Source organism: Typopeltis vanoorti, chromosome 1, assembly GCF_054136105.1.
Source record: "Typopeltis vanoorti isolate ZY-2024b chromosome 1, IOZ_Tvanoo_1.0, whole genome shotgun sequence".
NCBI lineage: Eukaryota > Metazoa > Arthropoda > Arachnida > Uropygi > Thelyphonidae > Typopeltis > Typopeltis vanoorti.
The window spans coordinates 173,212,647-173,231,902 of NC_143549.1; the positions used below are offsets into that span (position 1 = coordinate 173,212,647).

The 19,256-nt window shown below is 37.1% G+C and overlaps 1 protein-coding gene across 1 annotated transcript in view; it reads left to right on the forward strand.

The window, feature by feature from the left end:
• Dhc93AB (Dynein heavy chain at 93AB) overlaps positions 1–19,256 on the forward strand; it is a 1,274,973-nt gene that overhangs the window by 1,202,491 nt on the left and 53,226 nt on the right. Inside the window, exons 60-61 of the mRNA XM_090403805.1 lie at positions 8,137–8,382; positions 15,895–16,077. Of these exons, the coding sequence (XP_090259931.1) occupies positions 8,137–8,382; positions 15,895–16,077 (429 nt within the window). The remainder of the gene's footprint in view (positions 1–8,136; positions 8,383–15,894; positions 16,078–19,256) is intronic.

Sequence of the window (19,256 nt, forward strand, 5' to 3'; positions counted from 1 at the left end):
TAGCATTATACATGTCTGCAAGGAGATGTGCTTTGCATTATGAGAGCTTGGTCTACCTTTACCACTAGTTGCCTCAGTGCTGAAGATACTTCAGGCACAAACTTTGTTTGCTTACACTTGGATAAAGGATTAAACTAAATTTATTATAGACTAACAAAGTGAAAAAAACTTCCAACAATAAAAGTTTAAAGCGCAAAATACTAGAAATTACAAAAATTAGTTCATTTGTTGGTATTGTGATCATCAAAATAGTTCGTTAAAAAAACCGAATAACAGATCTATACTACCATTAATTCTGTGGTTCATGCTCACTCTGTCTGAGGTCTGAAATTGGTGAATTTTTAATAACCGATGACCAAACTTTATTTAAAATCAAACCTTGGTTTTTGTTGCATTGCATAGGAATTTTAATCATATTTGCTGCCTCTTTGAATTTTCTTGTGAAACAATTCTTATCTCGATAGGACATGTTTGTTCTATCCCAGAGTACATCATGACCAGCAGAGGTTATGTGAAATGCCAATCCCAATTTATGTTCTTTCTTATTTTGTACATACTTTTGATGTTCGTTCATGCAGATTTCTCCCGATCTCCCCGTCTGGCCCACATAACAAATGCTACAGAAACAGTGAATATTATAAACCCCTAGTGTTTTCATTGGATGATGTGGAGGTTTCGGAGGATGATGAGATCTTGATATTTTCTCAATTGGCAGGAAAATCGCTTTTATGTTATATTTGTAGAGATGTTGGCTATGTTATCTGTTACATTCTTGATATAAAGAAGGGTGACTGCATTCTTGAAATCTTGTTTATGTAAGTTTCTTGTAGGTGCTGTATTGAGAATTTTCTTAAATAAGTTAGTATTGAAACCATTCAGTTGTAGGATCTGTGTAAAAGTATTATATTTCTTCTTTCCGTTTTTCTTCTGTACTGGGGATGCTGTATGCTTTATCCCTTATGGTTTTTATCAGGCCTATTTTTTGCTTGGGGTGGTGATGTGAAGTAGCGTGCAGAAATCTTCCTGTGTTTGTTGGTTTTCTATAGATAGAGAATGATAATCTGTTTTTTTTTTCTTTCATTTATTTCTATAAGTATGTCTAGGAAAGCAAGTTTTTTATTTTCTTCTAGTTCCAGGGTGAATCTTATGTTAGGATATAAATTATTAAGATAGTCTTGAAATGTAGTCAGTTCTAGTGCTGTTCTGTTCCTGTATTGTCCATGTAGCTGAGCCATATATTTAGTTTTTTGTGCCAGTTTTGTAAAGCCTTATTTTCAAAATTTTCCATGTAGAGGTTTGCTAGAACTGGTGAGAGGGATGAACCCATTGCTAGTCCTTCTTTTTGTTCTGATAGTTTGTCTTGTTAAAGGAAGAACGTGTTTTTTTCTGAAATGTTTGTAGAGCTGTACAATGTCTGGTGAGAAGAGACTTTCTCGAATGTTTACTGTTTCATTTCTTGGAATCTTTGTGAAAGGGCTGACTACATCTAAACTCGTTAATAGGTCTGAAGAATCGATGTGTATATCTTTATTTCTGTGTATATTTTAACTTTTTCTATGAAGTCTGTGCTGTTCTTAATGAACGATGGTCTTCATATCACCACCCCAAGCAAAAAATAGGCCTAATTAAAACTTTAAGGGATAAACCATACAACATCCCCAGTACAGAAGAAAAACGGAAAGAAGAAATACAGTACTTAACACAAATCTTACAACTGAATGGTTTCAATAGCATGTTGCCTAGGTATGACTGTGGTGAAATGAGGTGGAGAGCAAGGATTATGAATGATATGCTGGCTGAAATGTGTGAGGAGACTGGAGTACAGTTTGTTAATGTGTGGAATGAGTTTGAGGGATGAAGTGAGCTGTATGGGAGCAATGGACTGCATTTGAGTGGTTATGGTGTGAGTCACTTGGAGAGACTGCTGCTGGAAGGTAGAGAAGTGAATAGAGAGATTGAATCAGATCGAGTGGGAAGTAATGTGGAAGAGCGGGAGAGTAAGACAGGAGAGATTGAAGAGGTGGTTAAGAATGGGGAAGTGAGTGGTATGAGTATAGTAAATGAGAGAAAGGGTGTGCAAGAGGAGCAGGGAAATGGGGAGGCTCAGGGTGGACAGGGGTACACAGCATGAGAAAGATGGATGCTCCAAGAGGAGGTGAGCATGTGTAAGCAGGAAAAGAATAGGATGACCAGGGATCAATAGAAAACAGTTGGAATTGAAAAGGGTTTTAAAATGAAGAAGCAGAAAGGGAAATGGCCCCAATCGAGCATGGAGAGATCACATCAAGTGAGTGGTATCGATGGAACTAGCTGTAGATCCAGAAATGATCTACAGCTAGTTCCATCGATAGCTGTAGATCCAGAAATGATCTACAGCTAGTTCCATCGATAGCTGTAGATCCAGAAATGAGTTGTTGTTGTGTTTGTATACAAATGCAAGAAGTATAAGAAACAAGGCAGATGAAATGATTGCACTAATTGCATCTGTTCACCCAAATATTGTCGGAATAAGTGAGACATGGTTGGAAGAGGATGGCATCCTGACAGGAATAAAGATGGAAGGGTATGATGTGTTTCAAGCAGACAGAAGGGGTAAAAAGGGAGGGGGAGTGCTATTGATGATAGAGAAAGAGTTATGTCCATATAAAGTAGAGATGCAAGAGTGAAATAGTGCCGGTGGTTTTGTGGCAGTGTGGTGTGAGATGGAGGTGAATAGAATCAAATACTTGGTGGGATATTGTTATAGACCAGGTAATGTGGATGGTGGTGATAATGAAATGTACAATCAAATTAGCCAAGTAAATAAGAAAAGGGTTAAGGGATAACTACCTCAGACAGTATGTAACAGAGGGCACACAAGGATTGAGGGTCTTGGATTTGGTCATCTCATCAGAGGATGTAATTATAAATGAGGTGTCAAATCATCCACCAATTTGTGAGCGTGATCATGAGGTGATTACCTGGGTGGTTGCCAGCAGTGCGAGGACCCCTGTGAGAAAAGGGTATATGTGGAACTACAAGGGGGGGTGATTATGAAGCACTCAGGAAACAGCTTGCGGGTGTAGCGTAGAATAAGGAGTTAGCTGGAAAAGAGATCAGTGCAGCTTGGGGGATTTTCAAAAACTGTTTAGTAGATGCAAAGTCTCGATGTATTCCAAGGGCGAGAAGGTTAAATAAGGTGGGTGTGAGATGGATGAATAAAGAGATTAAGCATGCGATACAGAGAAAAAGGGCATTGTGGAGGCAGCATAAGAGAAGTGGAAATAACCAATTCCATGAGGTCTACAAAGACCAAGCAAGGAGGGTGACTTAGTTGGTGAGAGCAGCTAAAGAGAGGTATGAACAGCAGTTGGCTAATGAAGCCAAAAAGAATCCTAAGGAGTTCGTTCGATATGTAGCCAGCAAAAGAAAGAATAATTATGGAAGGATGACATTGATTGGAGAAAATGGTATAAAGACAGCTGATTCAGAATGTGTGGTGGAGATACTTAATGAGCAGTTCATAAAGATCTTTCAATCTTGTGAATGTGACTTCATGCAGGGATTGAGAGCAGTTGATCATGGGGAGGAGAGACTTACTGTAGATGAGCAAGAAGTGTATGGGAAGTTGAGTAAACTAGATGTTAATCAGGCTGTGGGATTTGATAATATATCACCACATATTCTAAAAGAAAGGGAGTTGACACCTGCCTTGACATATTTTTTTAATATGAGTCTTGTACTTGTCAAGTTCCTAAGGAGTGGAAGGGGGGCAAGATTGTGCCACTTCATAAAGGAGGTGATCGAACTCAAGCATGAAACTATAGGTCTATCTGTGTGTCAAGTGTTTGTGGTTAAGCTGTTGGAGAAGCTTGTGAGAACTAGGATCCAGAGTTAGGTTGACAACAGTGGTATTATCTTTGATGGACAGCATGGATTTCTTAAAGGGAGTTCATGTTTTAGTAATCTACTTACTTATTACAATAAAGTGAGTGCTTCCTTGGACAGAGGAGAAGGATATACAGTAATATACTTGGATTTCGCAAAGGCTTTTGATAGAGTACCTCATGATAAGTCGACAGTCAAACTAGAGTAGATGGGGTTGGATATTAGATTAGTGCATTGGATTGGAGACTGGCTATCTGATAGGTATGAACAAGTTGTGTATGGGGGTGCGATATCCAGGAAAAGGAAAGTCACTAGTGGAGTGCCTCAGGGGTCTGTTTTTGGGCCATTACTATTTAACTTGTATATTAATGATATTGGCAAAGATTTGGATGGAGATATTCAGTTGTTTGCAGATGATGCAAAGTTGGAATGAATCATAAAGAATAGTGAAGATGTTGTGACCTTACAAGAAGACTTGAATAAATTGAGTGATTGGGCACGGAAATGGGGATGTGAGTTCAATGTTGCAAAATGTAAGGTTTTAAAATTTGGAAAACAAAGATAGGATGCAGAATTTATGCTTGGTGAGAATATATTGTTGGAAGTAGAGGAAATAAGAGATCTTGGGATGATAGTGGATAAGGATCTAAAATTTAGGGGACACATCACCAAAATTGTGAAGACAACACAAAGGCTTCTGGGAATGATGCTCAGGACACTGACGTGTAGAAGTAGGGAGATTCTTGTTCCATTGTATAAGGCTTTGATTAGGCCACACATGGACTATTGTGCCCAGATTTCGCCACCGGGTTTTCAGGAGGATGAAGAGAGGTTGGAAAGGGTTCAAAGTAGACTGATTAAGGTAGTTTCTGACCTCTGAAATGTCGAGTATGAGGAATGATTGAGAAGATGTAATTTGCAGTCTGGTGGACCGGTAAGGGGTTGTTATAGATCAATGCTGGAGAAGTTTTACAGAGAATAGTAGGAGATCAGGGGAGAACCAGAGGTCATCCCTGAAAACTGTATAAAGAGAGTGTGAGTATAAAGAGAATGAGAGGCAGGTTTTTTTTGTGCAGATTTGTGAATAATTGGAATGCCTTGCCTGAGAATGTGGTGTCTGCAAAGAGTTTGAATGTGTTTAAAACACAGTTTTAAACACATTCAAACACATGTTGAGCTGTGTGTGTGTGTGTGTGTGTGTGTGTGATAAAAGGACCGGGAATGAGTCTTTGACTCCATGAGGTCTTGAGGTAGTAATAATAATAATAATAATAATAATAATAATAATAAGTTAATTAAGAAAATTCTCAATACAGCACGTACAAGATACTTAAATAAACAAGATTTCAAGAACATAGTCAGCCTTTATTAAATCAAGAATGTAACAGATAAATTACCCAAACTTCTCTACAAAGTGATGGTTTCGTGTCTCTTGAATGTTGGGTATTAAGACATATTGAAGGAATATCATTTGCAGAACCCAATAGGTAATAAAATGGTGACATGAATGAGACACAAGTTGGTGAAGGGACTGTACAAGATTATTGTTGAAGATATTTTTCATAGAAAGGTAGAATAAAGACCATCCATGGAAGGTCTTAGTAGGAATTTTGCTTAGAGAGTGGCAAGTGCAGAAACAGTGAATAAGTTTTAGACACACTTTAATTATTGATGACCTACAAAGATGAGTCTTGTGATGATGTTATTATGAGAAATATGATTTCAACATTTACTGAGGTCTCTCAGCAGTAGCTAGTTCTGTGAAGATAATGAGAGATAGTTCAACTGAAGTCATATTTATCATTCAGGTATCATATTTCATGGTTGTATATGATGCCATACTATATGGCATCATATATGCTCTCAAGGAAGCATGCTACACATTATATAGTACAAAAAAAAAAAAAAGTGAAGTACATACAGAAGAGTTGTACATGTAGGTGGCTTGGTTATGATGAGTATGTTGTACTTCATAGGAAGACTCATGTTGTGGTATTTTGGCAAATGCTTTTTTGATAAGTATATTAATAAAATGGTCTATATGTCTTCCCTGCCCTGCTGGTTGTCACTTTATCATTTGTAGATTATTTAGACAAGACCCAATGAAGATTTATTATTCTTCATAAGCCTTTCATATTCGTATCTATCCATTTTCCTGAATTCTGGCATTTCATATGGAAGTGACATGATTTTAATTTCCTCAAAACTTCAGTTTCTTTTTCATCGTGAAATAAAAACTAGCTGGAAAACACATGCAATTAGTAGAAATCTTTGCTATGGCAGTAATAATATCTATATAAAATACTTTAATTCTGGCTTCAAACAGTGCTTCCAACAATAATTCTAACTAAATAATATGGCATTAATAATTAAAATTTATATGTTGTTAAAAAGTTACATATATAAAATATATTTAAGATACATCTTGCTTTCCTAGCTCTTACATATTTTATTATTATTATTATTACCACATCTCCCATGGAGTTAGCAGACTCATTCATCAGAGATTCATTCAACTGACAACATATTTATCATATAGAATCTTAAAATCCTTAACACTCCTTGCATTAACAATACATTCTGGTAATGCATTCCATTCACTGACAATTCTTGACATAAAAATCTACTCCTCACACCCCCTCTACACCACACTTTTACATAACTTCTAGGGATGACCTCTGGTTCTTCTCCTCTCGCCTTCTACTCTTTCTATAATCCCCTCTGGATTCATCTGATAAAATCCTCTCACTAACTTAAATGTCTCTATCATATCACCTCTCTTTCTCCTATCCGCTAAACTCTGCAATCCACATTTCTTCAACCTCTCACCATAGCCAGCATTTCAAAGTCCTGACATCGTCTTAGTCACTTGCCTCTGGACCCTCTCCAATGTCTCTTCACATCACATTGAAAACCAAGACATGGTTGATCTGAGCACAATAGTCCAAGTGTGGCCGACCAGTGCCTTATACAATGGCACAACCACTTCCTTATCCCTACATGTTAGAGTACTTCTTATCATAGTAGCACTACAATGTGCAGCCTTTGCAACATTAGCAATATACCCTCTAAACTTTAGTCTACTGTCAACCATTACTCCCAAATCTCTAATCTCATCCACTTCCTGCAGTACAATATACCATCGATATAGTACACAGCCTTATATTTCTGCACTCCAAAATGCAATACCTTGCACTTATTGATATTAAAACTACAACTCCATCCTTTGTCCAAGTAAAAAGTCCATTCAAATCTTCCTAAAAGGAATTAACATCAACAGTGCTACTTATAATTCTTCCCAACTTTGCATCATCAGCAAACAACTGAAGATCCCCAATCAGTCCACATGATATATCATTTACAGCAAGGGCCCAAGAACAGAACCCTGGAGCATGCCAATGGTTATCCTTCTTTTTGAAACACTGCTCCATCATACACAACCTGCTGGTATCATTCAGAGAGCTAATCTCTGATTTATCTAATTAATATACTGTCTATTCCCATCCTCTGCAAGTTGTACACCAAGTTATCATGTGGTAATCTATCAAATGCTTTTGTGAAGTCTAAGATTATCACTGTATATGATTCTCCCTTATCTAACACACTTGTCACCTTATCATAAAATGCAAGTAAATTACTAACAGGACCTACCCTTTACTAATCCATGCTGACCATCATAAAAGATGCTATGTCAATTAATCCAATCCTGTATTCTATTCCTCACCAATCTCTCCAGCACCTTGACCACAACTGCAGTTATACAGACTGGCCTCTAGGTGGAGACTTGTCTTAGAACCATGCTTGTGGAGTGGTGCTATTTTGCTTTCTTTCCACTCCTTTGGAACCCTACCCACTGCAAAATTTTCATTAAGCAACCAGGTCAAGGGCATAGCCAACTGTGGTGCACATTCCTTACGAATATGTGGTGATATGTTATCCATTCCCACACCTTATTCACATCTAACCCTACCAACATCTGATATACCACTGTTTCTTTCACTTCCAATTCTCCTAATACTTGCCTCTCTTCTATATATTGCATGGCATCATTTACACCAGTATGATATAAGGTGTTCTCTAGAGTGTTCTTTATATGCTGTAAATTGTGAAATTATGATTGCAACTAGTTCACCTTGGAGACAAATATACAGTTTTTTTATGAAAACTGAAATAAATTATTAGTGCACAATTCATGCAATCAGATTTTAATATAATCATATTCTAGTATGCTATGCTCTTCAATTAATTATATGTTTTTGTTGTCTTTAGCTTGAAGGAGGATTCCATTTGGCACCTGGATTTCAGACTCCACCAGTGTTAGACTTGAGTGGCTATCATCAATATGTAGATGATATGTTGCCATCTGATAATCCACATTTATATGGCCTTCATCCTAATGCTGAAATTTTACCAATGATGAATTGTTCTGAAAGATTATTTCGAACACTGTTAGAAATACAGTTTCTACCTAGCGACAACAGGTCACAAGGAATGGGGGCAGCCAAGGAAGAAAAAGTAAAAAATAGTTGTCATAATACTTTCAGTTTTTACTCATTATTAATGTTATAACTCTCTTTTTATGTACAGTCATAATTATCTGAAGTAAAATGCTGATTCTGGTAATGTCCTTTATCCATAAAGGACATTCATCACTTTCATCTCATAGATTTTAAGGATTTTACAAAAATACCATCAGTAATCTTCATAGCATTTATTCCTGAAGTTAGATGTATATTTCCATATTCAAATTTCTATGGTTCTTACAATCATCTTGAAAAAAAAATCACTACATTGAACATTAATGACTAGAAGTAATTTAATAACTAAACTAAATATTTACACACCAAGGTTGATTATCTCAATCTAGTACAGTAAACCCCGAAGTTATGCGGTAGGTGGGACCAACAAAAAGCGCGTAAGTCGAATTCACATAACTCAGGGTATAATTTTGCATGTAATTTATATATACAAACATACAATTGGGACCAAAGGTTTACAAAAACACCTATGTTTTTTAAGAAATATAATCATAATTGTAGTTTTTCGTACATAAAAAAAAAAAGAAAGTTATTTCTATGTCGATGGCTTCATAAAATCTAATAGATTCGTCTGATGGCATAATGTCTTTTTCTTGTCACGCAAAATTTCTTCATAGCAAGCTAATGATTTTTTTATTCCTTGCCTTGTGGCTACAATTCGTTCCTCATTAGAATCTATGTCCTCCAAAATCTGTAAACCTTTCTTTTATGATTGTTCTTACTGTGGATTCCTGTAGATCGAACTTCTTTGCTAGCTCACAAATTTTCATTCCACCTTCAAAATCCTTAATAATGTTGAGTTTTGTTTCCAAAGTCAATGTTTTTCTTTTCTTGCTAGCTGTAGAAGAATCAGACTTGCTTCTTTTGGATGACATTATTATTTTTTATGTGATAAAATTTTTATCAAGAACATAACATTAAACAGTCGAAAGATTTGTAGACTATAAAAATCATATATGAATGGAGACTGCACAAAACATGTCAGTGCTTGTTCACAGCATGTGCGACACTGGTGAATGCAGCCGGCACCTGAAAGATACGACTAGTGGTGAGGTGTGAAGCAGGATGGAAATACATACATACAAGAAACTCTGTAACTCCGGATTCGCGTAAGTCGGGGTATGACTGTATTATCCACACAGGAACTGAAATCACCTAGAGAAGAATTTTCATGTCCAGGATATGAAAATTACACACTTTGCATGCACGTAATTAGGGCTTTTGAGATGATGGAGGATAAGTGAGCCAAAATTTGTTTAAAGCCAGACTAACAGTTCTACTCCAATTATCAAAGTTCTGTAGAACGACCTGAGTCACTTCCAAGAATAGCGTTTAGAATTAGAAGTAAGATTTGTGCAATAACATTATGAAGTTATTCCATCACTTCCATCTCGTGGATTTTTTTTTTTTTTTTTTTTTTTTTATGTTGAGCCAACAGGGAGAAGACTGTTCCACAATACAGCAGTTGCAGGGATGAAGGAAGAGGAAAAGAAACTTGTTCTGTTTGTTTCAAGGTGCACTGTGAAGGAATGTTAAGCAGCAGCTGCCCGTGTTCCAACGAGTTTAGTACTAAGTAGGGGAATAATTGATGCTATTTCAGATGAGCATTTCCCATGGAAATATTTGTAGAATATACATATTGCAGAAACCAAATATCTGCGAAAGTGAGGGGGGGAAGTGAGTTGGTAAGAGATGAGTCAGTAATAAGTCTAATTGCCCTCCTCTGTATTGAGTCATGCATTTTGAGGGAGCTTTTAGGGGTCCCACAGTGAGAGCAGTATTCAATAGTTGGGTGGATTTATGATTTCTATAATGCTAACGGCTTTTCAGGGGTGAAGTAACATCTTCAGTGAAATAGAAATCCTAGTTTTTTTGAAGCTGAGGATACAATGGTTACAATGTGTTTATGCCAGGAGAGGTTTGATGTTAGGGTAATTCCAAGAAGAGAAATCTCAAATTGTCTGGAAATTTTGGTATTGCCAAAAAGAATACTGGGAAAAAATGGTTATTTTTTTATGAGAAATAGGACAGAACTGGGTTTTATTAGCATTGAAACTGATGAGGTCATCTGAACCCCATTGGAGGATGGCTCAGAAATCAGAATTGAGGGCAGCGGTGGTGGATGTTCTGTAAGTTGAGGTGAGTTGTGATATTTATCAAATGTGAGGTTTATCAAATGAAGGGGAGGAGTGCAATGTGCCGACATCTGCAAAACTGTATATTGGGTTGAGGTCATCACCTGAACTAGGTCATTGATATATAGCAGGAAGAGGGTTGGTGAGAGGACAGAACCTTGTGGAACCCGGCATTAGTTGAATGATGAGAGAATAAGGAACCGTCCACCATCACACACAGCATGCATCCAGACAGAAAGCTAGCAATCCAGCTACAGAAGTCCTGAGAGACCAAATGATGGTACTTTGCTTAGTAAGCCTTTGTGCCACACCCAGTCACTTGGAGATATCAAGTGCAACCACTTGAAATTTGCCAAACTTCTTCATGGCATATGTCCAGAGATGGGTGACATATGTGAGCAGATCTCCTGTTGATCAGCAATGACAGAATCCATACTGGCAGTCGTTTATTAGGTGGATGCTTTCAAGGTAGTGTAGGAGTTGGGAATTGATAATTTTTTCCATTACTTTAGACAGGACTAAGGTAAGCAAGATAGGGCAGTAGTTGGACGCAGTGACTTGTCACCCTTCTTGGGAATGGGTTGAATATAGGCCAGTTTCCAGGTTGTAGGATAGATGCCAGTGGAGTAAGAGAGTATATATAGGTCAGTGGCACAATCATGATTTAATCTTGGGGGAGTTGAGTAGACGATTTGAGAATAGACACTACGCATTGCATACGACCTATGACTAAGCATCTGCACTGATCGCCTATACATGAAACTCATGATATCCTCTGGCCTGGCTCGGGCAAACAAAGTAGCACTCAGTCTGCCCAAGCACAGCATCCATGATTCCTGAGAGCTATATGGTATTCCCACCTTATGTGACTGCTAATTCATAAGTAGTATAGAAATAGAAGACACAACACAACATAAATAAAAAAATTAATTTTAATTAGGAAAAGATTTTTGGAAAATTTTCTAGTGTTTTTTTTTTTTCCTTTTTCTTGTTTTGGCAGCCCCCCCCCCCCGGGGTGTACCACTGATATAGGTAACATAGGATAGGAGTCAATTCTGGTGCATAAACTTTCAGGACAATTAGAGAAATGCCATCAGGACCAGGAAAATTTTTTTTGTGTCTAATTTGGACAGTATTTTTCTGATCTCTTCCTGACAAAAAGGATATAGGGGACATTGTACGTGGGCATCTGGGATGGTTGGGGGCATTTACCATTATCTGTTATGCATGCATTGGAAGCAAAGTGTGAAGCCAGAAGATTGACTTTTTCTGGGTGATGATGCAATACAGCCATGTAGGTATGATGATGCAATAGAGCCATGTGGTTATGCATGCATTGGAAGCAAAGTGCAAAGCCAGAAGATTGGCTTTTTCTGGGTGATGATGCAATAGAGCCAGGTGGGAATAGTGTTAGGCAGAAGTTACAGACAATTGCTTTGCTGAGAGACCAAAAGGCTCAGCTGCCATTTGGACAGGCTGCTAGTTTCCTGCTTTTTGTTCTTTCAAACTGTTTTGGAATGATTGATTGTTTTTTGGGTTTTTTTTTTTTTTTTTTTGCATCTATTTCACACTTCAGTATAAACTTTAAAGGAGGACGGGGTTCTTGATTTGAGCCAGTCATAATATGTTTTTCATTTGTACAGCCTTGACACATCTTTTGGAGAACCAGGGTTTAGTTAGGGAATGGCAGTTCAGAATAGTGTGGGAAACGTGTGTTTCCATGCTGGTGAGGATTACTTTGGTGATAAGTTCGGTGCATATGTTTGGGTTGGATGACCGTAAGCAATAGTCCAACCATAGGGATGTGGCATAGAAGTTGCGGAGGTTTTCCCACTTGGAACTGTTATAATGGCAAATTACTCTTGTATGGGAGTAGCTGTGGCTGTGTAAGCGTTGTTCCATGGGTTAATAACTAAACTAAATATTTACACACCAAGGTTGGTTATCTCAGTCTAGTATTACCCACTAAAATTCACTATTATCCACACAGGAACTGAAACACCTAGAGAAGAAGAAGGTCTTGTGCTTGATTCTGGATACAAGAATTACACACTTTGCATGCACATAATTAGTGCTTTTGGGATGATGGAGGATAAGTGAGCCAAAATTTGTTTAAAGCCAAACTAACAGTTCTGCTCCAATAATTTTTATCCAAGACATACTGTGTTAGCAGGGTCACACAGTATCTACTGTTGGGTTGTCCATACTTTATATATGTATTTTTTATATTCTTTCTTTCTTTCTGACCAGTAGTCCATGTTAGTTAGGCACTGTCTACTGTATCACATTGACAAGGTGATATTCTAGACACCCAGAAAGGAGGAAAGGTTCTGTGATCATGAATACTTTAGGGATAGAAACTTTGTTCATTGGATTGCAGACTGTTTTATATTATATTTTAGAAGATATCCTAATCCATCTGTTGTACCTTTGATATATGAAGTAAGGATATCTCATAGTATTAACAGAACTTCTTATTATGTTAACACCATGATGCAGTGCTGGTCCTGATGATGAAATTTACTCTGCTCTGAAGGCTGAGGTTTTGAAAACTGCTAGCTTCTGGGCAATGTTGATTTGGTTCCAAGTGTCTGCCCATATATGTGCAGATTTAATAGTAGACTGATTCAAGAGAGAGAGGGAACCATCTAACTTCCTTCAAATTATTTCAAAAGTAATTTAAATATGAATATTGTTCATTAATTATATAACCTATCTTGTCACTCACTGAATATCATGGTGGTTTCCTCTCTTCAGCTTTATCTATCAGTGCTGAAGTATCCAAGATTTAAGTTTTATTTATTAGAGTACGCTCCATTCCTCATCTTCACTAGTGAAATCTTGCAGTGTTCAAACATTCAAGCTTTAAGATCTTCCACAACCAAAGATCTTCTCACCATTTTCAAGTGAAATAAAGAAAACCATGGGATTTCAGTGCTTCTAAACCAATCTTGTCAACTTATTTCCCAAAAGAAAAATCTTACTTTCCTCTCTTGTTAATATTCTCCAATTTTATTTCTATTTCTCCAATTTCCAGTCGTAACACATGGAGAGAAGATTTTAGAAAAGGACATGGCAAATTGCCCCTAATTAAGCAACATGGAGTTTCTTATATAAGAAACTCCATATTAAATGGATGTTTTTCTTATATTTTTGATACAAGATGATATTTATCTTAACGGGTTGGAGGTTGTAGATTGGTCTCTCTGACAGTAATTTTTTTTTTTTTATATATATATTACTATAGTTCACTGTGTTTCGGATCACAGTGGCATTTCTTTTATCTTGATTATTATTATGTTTTAATTTGAATTTTAATTTGTTTTAATTTGTCTTTGTTTGTTTCTAATTTTCCTAATTTCACTGCCCATCCATTTCATTCTCCTTTATTAATTCCCTTTGTATCCTACAGTGAATCTTTTGATTTGACAATGTTTGGTATAAACAATTATTGTAATAATGGTATAACAATCAAAGTCAATATATGTGTCCTGCTTGGTATCAGACAAGCTTTCTGCTGAGTGAATACTTAGGACAATTTGTAAATCAAGTCTCTTAATATACAAAAAACATATTCATTTATTATGCAGACTCCTTCAGGGAGTCCAAGGAGTCATTGATGGAAGGGGGGGGGGAATCCTTCAGGGTTACACAGTGTCTAAATACCTATCATATATCACCTTATATTCATACACTGAAAACATAAAACACCTACTGATAAATTATTCCACATATACTTGCCACACAGCATGTGAAGAAACTGGATCTCACATGATTCTTTCGAACTCTGTTTTGGAAGCATTTGAATCACGCCCTTGGCTTCCTTCTGGAGATGATCCCTGAGCTGCAAAATCTCATTTGTATCTATACTGTAAGGTCTTCATACCAAATTATATCTTTCTTTATATATCCTCTCTTCCATCTCTTTCTCCAACTCTAAAAACCAGATTCCCTCAACATACCCACATATGGATAAATTCCATAGTCTAGGTATCTAACCCAATGCTGAATCTTTTCAACTCTCTCCTCAGTAATTCAGATTTGGTCTTGCCAAAGCCTCATAAAATGGGGATATAACTTCCTTTGGTCTTGCAAGTTAGTGTTCTTTTCCATAGTGCAGTTATTCGATTCAGTTAGTTAAGCACCTTAGTAGTGTGAACCCTAAACTTTTGTTCCCTATCTACTATAACCCCTAAGTCTCTACTTTCACTGACTACTTGCGTGAAATTTGTATAAGCAATATAATACTTTATCTACAATGTCCTCCATTTGAAATATGTAACCTTACACTTGGCAACACTGAATGGATATCATTGTCATTTGTCCATAGAACAGCCTCTCAAATCATTGTGTGCAGTGATTTTATATCCACTATGTTCTTTATTACTTTCTCCAATTGTATTACATCTTCAATAAATAGCTATTACCTTCCAAGCCATTTCCACTACCATTAATATACAAATTGAACATCATCATCAACCTTCCAATGTGGAATCCTGTCAAATGTCTTGGCATAGTATCATGATATATTCAGTGCTGTTGCCACTGCTCTATTACAAAATGTGAGCAAAGTTGCCAAAGCAAGATCTACCTTTAAACAAAGCCGCTCTGCCCTCCATAGATATTTAAAATACTACATCTACTTACCTCAGGAAGTAGGTCTAACCAACCAACATCAATAATACCCTTAATGACAACTCAACAGATACTTAATGTCTGTAACTGGTTGTATCAGTCATAATTCCAATCTTTTATAATGGAATTATGGAATGCTCTTCTTCCAGTCAATAGGAACTGTACTCATGTTGTAACACAGCATGATCATTCAAGGTAGAACATTTGCTAATATTCTCTTGCACATTCCTTCCACACCTATGTCAATATGCTATCCACTCCCACCCACTGTGTTTGAATCATGCTCTTGCAACAACTTTAATACCTCTAAGTGATCCATATCTACTCTTTCATCCAGTTCCCCCCCCCCTGCAACATCCAGAACTAATGAGTCAGCCTAAACTGTACACTTTACTGAAGTGTATATTTTCTTCCATGATCAATCCTTCTACTTGCTTAACAATGGATTCTTTGACAAAATGGGATATATTGTGATAAAGATATTCTTGAAGGACTTCAATCATTACTAATTCTTATGATGAAGAAATGTCTAATTTGAATAATTATTCTGATGTTTTTTCCCTCCTTCTTGTTTAAAGATAATGCACTTCATTGTTGCTCTTCTGATTATCATCTCTTGATCAGAGAATTATATTTACTTGTATAAGTACATAAACATATACTTAATGATTAATTTCATCTCATTTATTCTTTATAAATATTCTTAAATGTGTTTACAGTTGAAACAGGTTCTGGATGATATACTTGAAAAGCTTCCAGAGATATTTACGATGAGTGATTTATTTAACAAGGCTGATGAAACTACTCCTTATATTGTAGTAGCATTACAAGAATGTGAACGGATGAACATACTTATCAATGAGATGCAGACTTCACTAAAAGAACTGGACCAGTGTCTTAAGGTAGGATTTTCATTGCTCAGTTGAAATTCAAAAATAAAATGATATGTCCACTAAACTTCATATTGGAGTATCTTAATTAAACACATTTATGTCAGAATGTGTATTGCAAGTGTTGCACATCAGGCAAGAACTCGCTTAATCAGCTGTGTCATTGTTTACAAATTCATACATTTATGGAATGCCAGTTTCAAAGTAATAAACTAGTATCCTTATTACTGGTAACAAAAAACAACAACTTATTGTTTGCTATTTTAAAATATATGCATTACAGAAATTCATTTGTTTACTTAGTGAAGCATGTATGATGGACTGCATTTGAGTGGTTTTGGTGTGAGTCGCTTGGAGAGACTGCTGCTGGAAGGTAGAGAAGTGTGTACAGAGAATGAATCTGATCAAGTGGGAAGTGTTGTGGAAGAGCAGAAGAGTAAGACAAGAGAGATTGAAGAGGTGAGAGGCATGAGTATAGAGAACAAGAGAGAACGAGTGTGCAGGATGGACAGGGAAACAGGGAGGCTCAGGGTGGACATGGGAACAAGGCGTCAGAAAGGTGGATGCTTGAAGACGATGTGAATGCATCTGTGTAGACAGGAAAAGAAGGAGATTTGAAGAGGGTTCTAAAATGAATAAGGAGAAAGGGAAATGGTTTGAGTTGAGCATGGAGAAATCATGTTGAATGAGCAGTATCAGTGGAACTAGATATAGATCCAGGAATGAGCTGCTGTGTTTATATACAAATGCTAGAAGTGTAAGAAACAAAGCAGATGAAATGGTTGCATTAATTGATTCTGTTCACCCAAAATTGTAGGAATACGTAGGTCATGGCTGGATGAGGATGACATCCTGACAGGAATAGAGATGGAAGGGTATGATGCATTTCATGAGAATAGAAAGGGTAAAAAGGGAGAAGGAGTGTTATTGATCACAGAGAAACAGTTATATCCATACAAATTAGAGATGCAAGAGGGACATAGTTCCAGTGGCTTTGAGGCAGTATGGTGTGAGATAGAGGTGAACAGAATGAAATACTTGGTTGGATGTTGTTATAGACCTGGTAATGTGGATGGTAGTGACTATGAAATGTATAATCAAATTAGTCAAGCAAATAAGAAAAGGGTGATCATTATGGGTGATTTTAATTATGGCAATATAGACTGGGAAGATCAGATAGCAACTGAAATTAAAGAAAATAAGTTTCTTGAGTTTTTGAGGGACTACCTCAGACAGTATGTAACAGAGGGCACGTGAGGATTGATGGTCTTGAATTTGATCATCTCATCAGAGGATTTCATTATAAATGAGGTGTCAAATCATCCACCAATTGGTGAAAGTGACCATGAGGTGATTACCTGGGTGGTTGCCAGCAGGGTGAGGACCTCTGTGAGAAAAGGGTATATGTGGAACTACAAGGGGGGGGGGTGATTATAAAGAGCTCAGGAGACAGCTTACAGGTGTAGCATCGAATGAGGAGTTAGCTGGAAAAGAGATCAATGTAGCTTGGGGGATATTCAAGAACTATCTAGTAGAAGCAACGTCTAAATGTATTCCGAGGATCAGAAGGTTAAATAAGGTAAGTGTGAAATGGATGAATGAAGAGATTAAGCATGCAATTCAGAGAAAAGGGCATTATGGAGGCAGCATAAGAGAATGGTAATAACCAATTCCATGAGGATTACAAAGACCAAGCAAGGCAGTGATTAGTTGGTAATAGTAGCAAAAGTTATGTATGAGCAGTAGTTAGATAATGAAGCCAAAAAGAGTCCTATGGAGTTCTTTCGATATGTAGCCAGCAAAAGAAAGAATGATTATGGACGGATGACATTGATTGGAAAAAATGGTATAAAGACAGCTGTTGCGGAAGGTGTGGCGGAGATACTTAATGAGCAGTTCATAAAGGTCTTTCAATCTCGTGAATGTTACTTCATGGAGACATTGAGAGCAGTTGAAGATGGGGAAGAGAGACTGACTGTAAGTGAGCAAGAGGTGTATGGAGGAGTTGAGCAAACTAGATGTAAATAAGGCTGTGTTACTTGATAATAATCACCACATATTCTGATGGAATGTGCCAGGGAGTTGACTCTAGCCTTCACATATTTTTTTAATACAAGTCTTGCACTCAGTCAAGTTCCTAAGAAGTGGAAAGAGGCCAAGATTGTGCCACTTCATAAAGGAGGTGATAGAATTCAAGCATTAAACTATAGGCCTATCTGTGTGTCAGGTGTTGTAGTTAAGTTGTTGGAGAAGTTTGTGAGAACTAGGATCCAGAATTAGGTTAACAACAGTGGTATTATCTTTGATGGACAGCATGGATTTGCTAAAGGGACGTCATGTTTTAGTAATCTAAGGTGACTGCTTCCATGGACAGAGGAGAAGGATACATAGCAATATACTTAGATTTTGCAAAGGCTTTTGATAGATGTTGGAAGTTTATTTTCTTGGTCCACCTTTGCTACGAGTTGCCTCAGTCCTGAACTACTTCAGGCACCAACTTTGTTTGCCTACACTTGGGTAAAGGATTAAACTAAATTTATTATAGTCTAACCAAGTGGAAAATAAACTTCCAACATCTTTCTCTAAATCTAGAATAAATTAATAATAAGGTGGTACACTTTTTGGCAACTTGTATAAGTAAATATGACCTCTCTATTGCTTCTGCATTAGTATCACCACTTCTGGGTCTGCCTCCCACTGACGAGACCTCAATAAAGGTCGAAAGCGGTTTGGGTAGTGGCCCTTCCCTTAATGCATAGCATTATACATGTCTGCAAGGGGATGTGCTTTACATTATTGGAGATACTGAGACAAGGAGTGAAGAGGGCTTGGTCCACCTTTGCTACGAGTTGCCTCAGTCCTGAACTACTTCAGGTGCAAACTTTGTTTGCCTACACTTGGGTAAATGATTAAACTAAATTTATTATAGCTTTTGATAGATTACCGCATGATAAGTTGATGGTCAAACTAGAGTGGATGGGGTTGGATATTAGATTGGTGCATTGGATTGGAGACTGGCTACCTGATAGGTATCAACAAGTTGTATATGGGGGAGCGATATCCAGGAAAAAGAAAGTCACTAGTGGAGTGCCTCAGGGGTCTGTTTTAGGACCATTGCTGTTTAACTTGTATATTAATGATTTTGGTGAAGATTTGGATGGAGATCAGTTGTTTGCAGATGATGCAAAGTT